General features: G+C 36.1%; 1 protein-coding gene and 1 long non-coding RNA gene across 3 annotated transcripts in view; both read right to left on the bottom strand.

Moving 5' to 3' along the window:
- The window catches only part of LOC128015874 (uncharacterized), a 327,822-nt gene that overhangs the window by 106,762 nt on the left and 207,782 nt on the right, over positions 1-13,278 (bottom strand). The window lies entirely within an intron of this gene.
- The window catches only part of LOC128015866 (contactin-4-like), a 131,464-nt gene that overhangs the window by 21,399 nt on the left and 96,787 nt on the right, over positions 1-13,278 (bottom strand). For both annotated transcript variants that reach the window (XM_052600082.1, XM_052600081.1), the window contains exon 12: positions 3,011-3,138. In XM_052600082.1, the coding sequence (XP_052456042.1) occupies positions 3,011-3,138 (128 nt within the window). The remainder of the gene's footprint in view (positions 1-3,010; positions 3,139-13,278) is intronic.

The following is a 13,278-nucleotide window of genomic DNA, read 5'->3' as shown; positions in this document are numbered from 1 at the left end:
TATAAAGGATTTACAGCACAAAAACTATTTTGAGCAAACTATAATTGGATTTGTCAATGTTAATGGGTGTTAATGACAGAACGGGTATCATATGAATCAACAGGTTGTCTTGTTTTGTTTCATATGAACCTGCAAGCTTTTCATCTTCATTTTAAAAAACAGTTCAAGTGTAATTTTGAAACACAACCGAGGTGTGAACACAAACACATAATGTGTTCACCGTTTTCCCCTATGGAAAACATTTATACCAGATCATCTCTAAATGTAAAGGAATCAATGACGTTAAATAATAATATGACTCATGCGAAAGACATTTGCATTTGCATCTTAAAAAGGGGAAAATGAAACAAAGGAGACACTATAGCAATCACAAAAAGGAGAACTACCTCCAAGGTGCTTTATTAGAAAGCTGTTGAGCAGGTTTCTGAAGGCCTCAGAGATGACTAACGTGTGCGGACGGAAACAAAAATGGATTGAACCTTTAAGTAAACATGACAGCGTGCTCAGTCACAACAGATTTCTTTTTATGTCGGACTGGTTTTTGGGGGGAGAAAACTACATTAAACTTAGAACAAGAACAAACACGTGCATTGTGGACTATGTGATCTCATTAGTGTTCGCAGGTGTTCAAACTTGCACATGCTTTTTTTTTGGGCCAGATACTGATTTCCACAATATTGTAGTCAGATATATATATATATATATACTGTACATATGTAGTTTCTCTACATACATTTCCTTTACTTATTGATATTTTATTCATTTATAGAACCCCACCCCCTTTTGTTTACTGAGAAAAATTAAGTACTGTAGCTTAAATGTCCAATCAGGTAAACAAGCTTAAAATGAATTCAATTTAATTAATTAAAATTTTTATATGTATAAAACAATCAATAAAGTTCATCTTATAAGACATTTTAGAAGCTATCCACATGGTATCAGTTTGATTATGTGTACAAACAAATACTTATGAATACTAATGAGATGTTTTTGCAGTGCATAAGGTTTTTGCATCCCTTTAAAGTTGTCTACATTCATTTTGTCTGTATGGTATAATTATGGATTTTCTTTGCTGATGCAGCATGTGTACACCCATCTGACATACTAATGGAGATAAAATGGAGGTTGACATATAGCTGCCAGTGGCGTATCACTTCAGTTGACATGTTTGGCAAGTGAAAAGTGCCCAGCGTCATTGAATATATCTATCAATCGTGTTTAGGGTCCTCTCCCATCAATCCATAAATGCTATTTACTCACACCACGTTGCCATGCGGCATGTCAATAACTTGATAACATACTACATGCGAATACAAAATGAAGGAAACTCAATATTTATTGAGTTTTTGATGGATCGCCCCTTGACAAGCAATGATTTAGAGTTTCAATGGCTGATAAAGGTTAATGAAGTAGACTAAAACGTCACACTTAAGGCACAAGAAACCATGCGGTTTGAGAAATTATTCACTTTTAAAAGAACTTTATGATAAATACACAGGTATTTATAGACCTGTAACTTTGCTTTCTGCAGGATCACATTAAAATGAATCTCCTGAATGTTTGTTATGGGTATCTATTTCGATAAAATGGTTGTAAACTACTTTAAGTGCTTCCGATAGCTGCGCTGGAAAAGGCAGGTTTAAAGAGTTAGTTCACCCAAAAATGAAAATTCTGTCATTAATTACTCACCCTTTCTTTCTGTTCTCATATTTCATCAAAAATATCTTCATTTGTGTTCTGAAGAAGAACAAAGGTCTTCGAAACGGCATGAGGGTGAATAGTTAACGACAGAATTTTCATTTCTGGGCGAACTAATTGTTTAAGATGGTTTTATATCAGTAAGTAGTCTAATTATTTTCATGTATGCTTTTCAAAGAAGCTGTGATATGGGGTGTTGGCCAGAAAGCTACATATCTTAAATAAATAAACTATAATGGAAAGTTAAAGCCCTATTTGGACAAAATTAATTTTCCATGAATCCTAACCAATTAGAAATTACTGTGATTTTAGTGTATTATTTTTTCACAGCCCTTCTCCTCATTTATTTTGACCTTCGCCAAATACTGTAACTAAATCTAAATTTGTCGTTGTGCTGCCTGGTTCACCTTTATTATGAATTTTTGCCAACTTTCTGGGCGAATAACAGTTGGTGGTTCAAGTACTGCTGGCATCCCACCCAATTTAAAACAGAATGAAATGAAAAAGGAGAGTCCGGACTGCTCAAAATGGCCTTAATTAATTCCTTGCCTTAAAGCATAATGTTGCAATTTATCACACATATGATTCATTTCAGTGGGTTTACAACATTCTGTAAGGCCCAGAGCCAGACAACAGACTCTGCCATCTTCAGGGCTGTGCAACATACAGAACCGAAGAATTAGTCTTTTCAATTAATAAGGTGGAAATCGATTGGCAAAGCCCCCCAAGCAGCTGAATTGGAATTTGAATTGCATCTGAAACTGATGGATGTCCAGCCAAGATTTAAATTTGTCTTTTCGACTTAAAAACTGCAGCTGCTTAACTTTAGAATGTCTTTGAATTTGAATGATTTTAATTCTACTTTTTAAAAAAAAATTCAACCAAAATTCCAAAATTCCAATTCAAATTGAAATTTCAAGGTATGGAGACCTCAACTGAGTGGTTCTCACATACTGAAATTACCCCCAGCCTTAAAACACTCTAAGTGAACTTGCTCAGCAACACACACCCACTGCTCATTCATATTTAATACAGCATAATAACTCACTGCTCCAGTGACTCAACACAAGTGTGATTTGGGTCCCTCCTACACTCCTTCATCTCATTAGGAAATAAAAGGATTCCACTTGGCTAAAATCAGATATCTTTGGAAGGTATATACTAAGACAAATTACATATGAGCATACAGATAAGATGTTGTAATGGGGATTGGGCGGATACATAACTCAGAAAGCAAATATCCAATAAATATGTGGCAGAAGAGACTTTATTATCCTCAAAGACTCCAAAATGACTGAACTGAAGCAAATACCTTTAACAAGCAGGTTCCCTGAGCTGCTGGCCTCCCCAAACTGGTTATGGGCAGCACATGTGTACGTGCCAGCATCCGATTTGGTGGTGTTGGATATCCGAAGGCTTCCACTATCCAGTATAGCAATTCTGCAATGCAAACATACACACACATGATAATATTACTTTAGAGTGCTTCTGTGATTTCCAGCCAACAAAAAAAAAAAGAATGGCAACATGTTTTGCAGCTATTCAAGACTTGAGACTTCAGGAAAGAGTTTAAGTGTGTGATGCAAGATGATCTAGACATTCTTACAGAGAACGTTTTGGGGGAAAAGAGTGCAATTTCAGGACAGTTTTGAAGGCTTTTCACCCTTCGCACATAGCTAAGAATCCTTTGTTTTGTCAGAACTCAGATCCACACCTTCAACAAACTTGCCGTCAACGTGTTTTTTAAGAGGAATAAGAGTGGCGTTGAAATGCTTATGGTTTTTCCCCACAAAGAAAATTGTTGGAAGGAAGGAGTATTTGGACAAAGTCTTCATGCTGCCAGGATATTTTCCATAAGCCATTTAAAATTATCATTGAAATATTTTCAAATATTGATCCTTGAACCAGAATCAAACCAATGTAAATTTTAACACCTGTTTTTATGTAGGTCAATTGAAAAATCAGAAAAATGTAAAATACTAAATGATCTTTGCACAATAACGGCCTTTAAACCATGTAGTGCATACACACATAAAACACATCGTCAAAGATAAACCACATGATGTGGAGACCTTGAGGATGAAGGAGAAAAATAGGGAGGGCTTCATTAATTCATGATGGTATTCTAATTATTTTAGCCACATTACTCAATAAGACACAATACAATACAATGAGAAAGAGAGAGAGAGACACAAGAACATTGTATCATATTATAGATGGTACTATTTTTAAAAGCTGTGATAGCTTGGGGGGAAGAAATGGTTAATTGGTGTGGACTAAACATTTAAAATAAATAAGCAATTTCCACAAACTGTGGATTTCATCAATGACTCTGAGACCCCAATAAATAATACATTTCTAATTAACATTGTTTAAGTGTGGCAAATGACAATCTGGTTAACATATTGTAAAAGAGAGAAAATAAAAAATGGCCAAAACACACAATGGTCAGACAAGGTGTTTTCTGCACACTTGCACAAAATGGACAATCATGTGTTATTTGAGCTTCATCCATTACTAGACGTACACCAATGCAATCTTCTTTTCAGTAGATCAGGGTGTACCGAAGAGCTCAGTGATTTTGCACATGGCACTGTCATAGGATGGCACCATGAAAATGTGTTTACCGAGTGTGAAGCACTCGATTAGCCTGCACAAAGCCCAGACATGAACCCCACTGAACACCGTTGGGATGAATTGGAACATCAGTTTCTGACCTCAGTGTCAAGAAAATCCCTGCGGCCATGTTCCAACATCCAGTGGAAAGCCTTCAGCATCTGTCACATATCTTTTATGTGGAAGTTTTTAATGATATTGAATAAACTTTACAGAGGCTGATATTTTTTATTCATTTTTTTAAATATATAAAATACAGCAAAAACAGTAATTTTATGAAATATTTTTACAATGTAATAAAATGTTTTCTAGTTTAGTATTTTTTAAAATCTATTTTTATTTTAACAGAACATAAATGTATTTGCTGTCCCTTTTGATCACTGCACACCGAATAAAGGTATTTATTTATTACTGACCCTAAACTTTGGAATGGTAGTGCATATATAATCACAGACAAAAAGTAAACCAGAACATGCACAACAATTGCAGGTCACAACAAAGCAGGTTCAAAACAGTTTATCAATGATAGCGGTGAAGTTCTTCCCTTCTTTTCCTTTCTCCCTGGCTCCTATGTTATGCACCCTACCTCCAGAGATTACCAACAAATAGGCCAGCACGTTGTCTTATCTAGATCAAGGAATGACCTGCTTTTGTGCAGCTCTCCTGCGTTTGCAGCAGTTGGTGATGTTTTATGAGTTATGAGATACATTTGTTTGCCCATCTTTTTATAATGCTATAGTCTCTCTGTTTCTTTCCACCTTAAGAAAATTCTTTCATGGAAAAGTACTTTTACATATGGAGGATAAGTGTGTCAGAAAACAAAGTGAGGCCACCAGCAATGACAAACCACAATATGGTTTCATTAAGATGGCTATTCCAGGAGAAAGTCTCTTATTTCCCAGATTTCTATCCAGAGAAAGTAATCTCACACGGTTCTTATAAATATCTCAAACTGTGCTCAGCTTTGCCAGGATACCTACAACCAATTATTGATAAAGTATTCACCATATCTATCAAATTTGTTTCAATTTCTGCTTCTCCTATGAAATTTAGGAGAAACATTTAAAGAAGGTTTTCAGAGCTACGAAACAGCAACATCTCAGCAATTAAAATGTCATGCTGACGGTGTCTCTAGCAAGCTTTATAACTTGTTTAACCAGCGAGCTTTGGTTTTGCTGATCCAAAACAGCATTAACCATAAGCCAGCATGAAAATTCCTAAGCCAGTATTTTCAGCAGAGTAAGCAAACCTTATGGATGTATTCTGACATTGATGGGTTCAAACAGAGGAGACTCCTAAGGTTGGTGGTGCGGTCTGTGGACTTTAACATACCCGGAGAGCATCTATTCCTGGACATGCTCCACCAGTCTCTCCATCAAGTCTGAGCGAATGAAGACCTATCAATAATTCACCAGCAAGATGAACCTGAGTGCTGGTCTCCTCATCTCCTCTTCGTAACAACTAATAAGGACAGCTGTAAATCTCTGACCAGGATACAAGCCTGTATGACACGCCGCTGGTGAGCAGTTAAAAGATAGGCACTATGTTGCAGGGAATTCTCTAATCTCCCCATAAGTGTACTTCGAGTTGGTACAAAGACATCTATGCCACTGAGGCAAAAGCAAGCTATTATGTCTTTTTATGTTTTGCTGGGGAAGACAGATAGGAGGCATTATTTAGAGACATTCTATAGAAGCTTTCCTCTGGAAATCATAAAGTGGATGGTGTGGGCTTAATACAGTACTTGTTGCCTCTTCTGGCTGTTTACTGGCCAAAAGTCTATGCCATGAACCTCTTTGAATTTTATTTGTATTTTTTTGTAAGAATGGTACAAAACTCAAGGCATGATTCTGAAAAATCTTGTTATGTGTGAAGGAACATGACCGTAATGTTTGTTAATATATTCTTTTTAATTTCAAAACATTTGCTTCTGAATGGGAAGCATGAGCAGAATAATAACAATTCTGTTGAATTTGTTGAGACATCTGCAGTCTGAGCGCATCTTTTCATAAACTTCAACTAGCTCTTAAACATGTTTTCAGAATTTCTTCCACTTAGTGCTAGGTCAAATAGAACAGTCTTAAGCGAGGTGAAATAAAAAGATTCTGATACACAAAATATTTTCTTGACCACCTTGTCAAAAAAAAAGAGAAGTTTCTCTCTCTCTCACATTTACAGTGAGATGTTTTCGCAAAAACAAACAGCTAAACAATTCACCATTTTGTGTTTGATTTGATGACCATTTGAGTTAAAATATAAATAAGATTAAAATATAACATAATAATAATATTTCAAAAAACTGAAATAAAATGAAAGTGGCATTCCTTAATAAATCAGTGTTCAATTCAGTTGAGGCAATGATTCACTTGTCGCCACCCACTGGTGTGCTTATGTAATCTATAAAGGACGAATAAATAAAGTTCAAAAAGTTTATGTAAAAGATAAAAAAATATTCTCAGAGAATATACAGTGCATAGTCTAAAAGTTCTTAGCTCCTGATCCCATTCCCATCTCTCCCAATCACCGTTGCTTCATCTCTCTTGAGTTTCCTGCAAAGGAGCTTTCATCCTGACAGCGATTTGCAGACAAAGTGACCTAAGTCATTAATTTTTCAATTGGCAGCAACATGAGTGACAGCGGCCACTGGCATTCCAAGTTCAGAGGAGTTAAACTCTCTTGCAAACAGGCTGCAGTTTGAATTAGGCAGCTGACTATCAACAGACGCACGGATAAATCTGAAATCTAGTGACCAACATTAGAGACCCATCAACCTGCAGCATTCAAATTGCTAACAGTGTGAATAGAACTCAAACATAAAGCCAAAATCTCATACATAATGTTGCATATCTATACAATCTTCCAGATAGGGTCCATGACAGTGCATTTATGCGGGCACTAACTGGCCTTCTCTGACCTACCTGGAGGTTGTGTTCCATCAGTGATGTAAAAAAAAAAAAAAAAACATTGACTGAGGACCCAGAGGGAGGGTCCATGCAGCGTCTACAGAAGGACCCGATAGGTCATTTTATCCTCCAAATAGGGCACGAGGGTTAACCCAAACGTGAAAGGCTGATCTATGTTGAGGGTTAATACCCTAAAGAGGGGTGTGAGAGAGCTCCTGCCGTTACTTAGATGGATCATGTGTCCATATCTCAGTAGGCCTTCGCCTGGAAACGTGTTTGATAAACTGACGACCTTGTCAGTTGGATAAATAAACCGGGGGAGGCAGAAACAGGTCATTACTGATCACGCTCTGTCAAGAGATCTGCTTATAGGAAGCCACCTTGATGAGTGTACATTTACTTTCAACTCTTCAACCTCAAGGTTAGTCGGCAATTACTGCCACCAAGAAAAAAAAAAGAGCCTTCCGATGAGCTTCGCCGTTATCGCTAGAACAACAGAGCAATCACTTGTTGGTCACGGGAAAAAGAGGAGAAGGGAAAAATGGGCCACAGAAAGGTTGTCTTCTGACACTTTTCCAATAGCCAGGTAATTGATATTGATTTTTTTGTGTGTATACGAGTCAATAGTTCTTAAGACATAACATTCATTATCGCCGCATCTGACACTCACATAACCATGTCAAACTTTTACAAATTACAGCATCCTAGTGACTTACTGTTAATGTGCTATAGTTGCATTTATAATGCAGGCCATATTGATTAAATTCACTATAAATCAGAAATACTGGGAAAGACATTGATTTCTTTGAGATACATTGAGGGGTTGGTGTTGGCGCAGTGGATAAGACACATGCCTTTGGTGTGAGAGACCCAAGTTCGAATCCACAGTGAGACACTAATGTGTCCCTGAGCAAGACACTTAACCCCTAGTTGCTCCAGAGAGGTGCGAGCTCTGACATATATAGCAATTGTAAGTTGCTTTGGATAAAAGCGTCAGCTAAATGAATAAATGTAGATGTACTGATATATAAAGGCATATAAGTGAAGTAAGTGCCATGAGCTCAACATCTCTAAAATGCTGCAAGAAACCGCTGAAATTGACTTACATTGAATTCACCCATGGCTTTTATCTAAGTCTTTGCGATGGGCATTATTTGGTTTGTCAGTCAGAGATGGCTCTAGGGTTTAATACTGCGGGTGTCGCTCACTCTGCAGGTGTCCAAAGGGCTTGGCAATTCAGATATAATGGGAGTGATAAGGAATGATTGACAGAAGCATCTGGACACCTAGCCGAGCTCAAAGATCAGGCATTTCAGACAACCAGCTGTGTACAATAGTGTTTTTCTCCTTTGGTATTAAAATAGCAAAAGAGCGGGCGCAGTTTCGAGCTAAAGCGCCTGTGACATTTCCTGAGAGCGCTAGGGATGTTGACCCCTCGTCTCTGGGGGACCAGCATTAAGTTTCCATGGCAATGGGGAGATTTGTAAAAATGGAAAAGGATGAGGGTAAAGAAAAACATGGAGAAAGAAGTACTAATCTCTACTTTTGTAAACTTAAAACAAACAGGTGCCATATTTATATTCAAGCCACAGAGCTGATTGTCAGCCGTGACGTCAAGATACATTCCCTGTAGAGAATCATTTGCGACGCATGCCGGGACTTTTTTCCTCACCTTAAAAGGAGGATTGCATTGCCTTTCCACTTATCCTGAGGTAATTTTCTTAACACATTCAACGCTGTTCAATTATTCAATGTGCTGATTTAGTATGGGTACATTCGGCTCTTGCCATTCCACAAGATAATTCTGTCATTTCTCAACGAGAAATAAATCAACACGGCACCAGCTGCCGTAATAATTTAGCTTCAAATCAGTTGTGTGGGAAATGGACTTAAATAATGGGCATGGAAATATGTTATGCTCTGCTTTAAGCCACTCATATTCTACATATAAATCACTGATTCATGGGAACCTAAACTGAACTGAACCTGCCATTCGCTTTTGGAACATTTCTACTTTAAAACTTAGTTTTAATTAAATTTAAAGAAACATTATGTTCTGAAACTTCAAAAAGGTGTTCATTCTTTTTTTTCTTCAGTTCCATTAGATATGAACAAAATAAAAATAAACATTGTACATTGCCATTCAACAGTTAAAAAAAAGAATGAAATACGTTTATTCAGCTAGAACTTAAATTAAATGATTTAAATGTATATTAATATCAAATAAACAATGTACTTCTATTATAATTAATACTGTTTTCATTACATTGATTATAATAATTAGAATTGTTTCTAAAGGATCATGTGACAATAAAGACTGGAATAATGGCTGCTGAATATTCAGCCTTGTCATTACAGGAATAAATTACATTTTAAAATATATTACAACAGAAAAAATAAAAATATTTTAAACTGTAGTATCATTTCACATTATTACCATTTTTACTGTATAGATGATCAAATAAATGCAGCCTTGGTGAGCATTAGAGACATTTAACAACATTTACGAATCTTGTGTTAAAGATGTTTTAAAGTCATCAAACAACTAGTAAAGAAATTGTTTGGGATTTTTAGTTAATTTCCATCATCTTAAGTAGGTTCTGTTAGTATCAAGAAAAAAAAAAAAAAAAAAACATAATGGCTACTACATTTAAAATGTGCTACAAAAAACATGGTTTTTATTCTGACTGTGATGCAGTTCAATAGCTAGACCTAAAAAAATAGTTTGAATCTATCCTTTTGACTTTTTTAACAAATGAATCTAAAACTATATAAACTAGCTTTTTTTTTCACTTTAGGAGCCCGTTTTGTGCCATTACTCAAGAATAAATTAAATATAATAATAAGTTACAGAATAACACAAAAAGCTCCAAACAAAAATGAAAATACATGAAAAATACCAAATTTCATGTTTGCAATGCAAGGCATATTTCCAGTAGTAAGAGTGGCTTTTAATTTCAGCAATATCTATCCCCAGGGTCAGAAGCTGCAGAGAAAAGGTGTTTATCAGGGCCAAACACGGCGAGCTTGTGGGTGTACTCGAACCGGGCTCCTTTAATCACAAATGGCTCTTCAGCTTCATTCTTTCAGACTGATACTCATCTCCCTTTTTCTCACACTCATATGCACACAATACCTTCTAGGAATAAAAAGCAACACACATTTGCTGCCCAAAATGTGTGAAGGAAACAAGATGGATTACTGGTGCTGCGCTGGCACATTTGTTCTTCGAAAAATTATATTAGCCTTCTGTCCCCCAAGATAAAACCTAATCCCACCAAGTCTAACATGACACTTAGACTAGTAAAGAGCACGCCAAACTAATCACAGCCGAATCTCTGCATTCATTTGCATTGTGTTTGAGTTTTGTTTCACCAAATTAAACTAATTTCTCCTGAAGAGAGTTATTACTTCAGTAAAAAGAAATGGGATTCATATACACTGGGGTCCAAAAGTCTGAAACCACAAGTGAAAATGCTTATATTTAGCATTTATTTCGAATTTAATTCTGAATTATTTTATTAATTTAACAATTAGAGTGAAAACAAGAACAGTTGACCTTTTGCACAAAGCAGTGCAATGTCACAAGTGTGATTAGTGACCAAAAATAATGCAAATTCTCACATATTTATTTAAGTCAATTTAAAATGTTTAAAATCTAAAACCGTTTCAGGTTTAAATGTAAAAAAAAAATAATAATCCAGATTTTCAAATATGGTTTTAGACATTTGCAACCCAATGTACATTTAAAGAAAATGTCAAAAAATACCTTTTTTCAAACTAATTGTCTCATTGAGGTTTTAATTAAAGCTGCGCATCAATTGTGAGAGACTGCAAACATAACATTAGTGGCAATCAATGTGCTGTCCACCATCTTGATTGACCAATTGTCTGCCGTGCAAATCTATACCTATAGATTGTCTCTGGCACGGCCGCGGCACAGGGCATATCAAATTATGCTCTGTTAGTTAAAGAGTCTTTTAGCCAACATTAGCAAAACACAGCCATAGGAGGTTAAGTAAATCACATTCTATTTAAAGGGGTGGGGAATATGTTGATTGAGACCATCTACAGTTGGATTTTGACCAATAATTTGAAGCCTTGGGGCATGTTCCAGATCTCTGCTGGTGGGCCCATTCCCCTTCAAATGACATTCTGCTGACTGACACCATCTAATTTCTCCTGGCGAGAGAGGAATATGAAATTAAAATGAACCATACGAGCTGGCAACACAACAGTTCAGGCGGATGAGCCTTAAGGTGAGCTAATGAGCAAGATGTATTCTGCAGTTATTTTTTTGGCTGTGAGAAACGTTCTGTTTTATGGCGGCATCATGTTCAAGCTTTGTGTCCATGAGACGGCAAGTTCCAAACAGGTGTTCAATTAGATTAAAAAGAGGGGACAAAAAACACAGAACAATGGGCTTCGGTGAAAAAAAGTAACAAACGATTGAATGTGACATCAAAGAATGAGAAACACATTTATTTTTTAATAATGCAACAACATGTTGCCTACGTTGTGTATTATTACCATGATTATTAGATTAAAACACCTGGTTTTGATAGTTAAGGTGACCTGAGCGAACAAATACAGATGCTTTTAAGCATTAGACTGATCAAGTTAAAGCTTAATTCTACAATGACAAGATAAGAGAAAGTGGGCTTAATTAGATAAGTAAACGGATCCCGGTCCTCAAACGTATTCTATATCAGGCATGACAGAAGCTGCGCTTGCCTCCACAACCACTCCAATATGGAGCTTTCTGAATTGATATCGCGCTGCCCTTCATTCACCTGCACCGCAGCCTTCAGTGGCAGACGCGCTTTTAAATGGAAATCATCCTGACAAGTAATCACTTCATAGAGTGTACTCATCCCACTCCTCCTCGCTCTTCTGCTTCATCTTTCACTCTCGCTCTGTAAAGACACCGACCGCATCTACAAGTGGGAAGTTAACTCAACGTTAGCGAGTTGCCACAAGAAGCTCAGCATATGGATTCATATATTCGTATAATTGTTCACAGAAAAGAGGTCATAAAGCAAACTAACAGTATAATTATACTAAAAAGAAAGATGATACAGAAAATTAAGCCTATTTTATAACCACTGTTGACATGCATTGTGACAATTAAGCACATGTATATCCAGGATAGTGTGTGTGTGTGTGTGTGTGTGTGTGTGTGTGTGTGTGTGTGTGTGTGTATATATATATATATATATATATATATATATATATATATATATATATATATACACACTCATACATATATTTGATATTATTTATAATATTTTCCTTGATGTTAAGACATATTTTCCTTCTCTTTGTATATTATTCTGTCTTTTATTTTTATTGTACTGCTGTGCCAAGTGAACCTTCTCCTTTGGGTGATTAATCAAGGGAAAATCCAATCAAAGTCCCAGAAATAATTACAGGAATGTCTGGACATTTTATGGTTGATTATTACGTTCTCTTATTTTTCAATTAATCCTTTAAACCAGTACAAATGTGTTTAAGGCAGTACAAAAATACTACTTTAATATATAAATTGCTTTGATATCTTACATTTTTAGCATGGGAATTGGTGGAATGATGTTTCTTGCCACAGAAATAATGGCACAATGTATATATAATAAAAGATATACTTAATTTAAGCAACAAAAAAAAAAAAAAAAAAAAATACTTTTCTGAGATTCACCCATATGTACATTTGGCCCTGGTTTTCTTGTTTTCTTCCTCCACAGCAGTCCAGAACCAGAATTTCATGAAGATCAAAAGAAGACGGTCCAAATTTCCTCCAAAAGCCATTCCATCATATATACCAGGCAACCTTTCATCTTCTTCAAAAAGCTATTCTTTGAGAGAGGGCAATTTCAGACACACAGCTTTGTGAAAAAAAGAGAGTCAACTCTCCATTAGTTGCTCTTTTAAATATCATGGGTCCACAGAAAACCTTTGATCCTTTGTGTTAACTTACATTTGTATATATAATATTGTCACCCAGTTTCGATTAGATTATGAATCAGTTCATGAATTACCTTTCCTGTCTGAAACCACAGAAAAC

This window comes from Carassius gibelio, chromosome A6 (assembly GCF_023724105.1).
Source record: "Carassius gibelio isolate Cgi1373 ecotype wild population from Czech Republic chromosome A6, carGib1.2-hapl.c, whole genome shotgun sequence".
In the NCBI taxonomy this organism is placed as follows: Eukaryota; Metazoa; Chordata; class Actinopteri; order Cypriniformes; family Cyprinidae; genus Carassius; species Carassius gibelio.
Note: the sequence above shows the minus strand (reverse complement) of the source record. Positions and strands in the feature narration are given on the sequence as shown.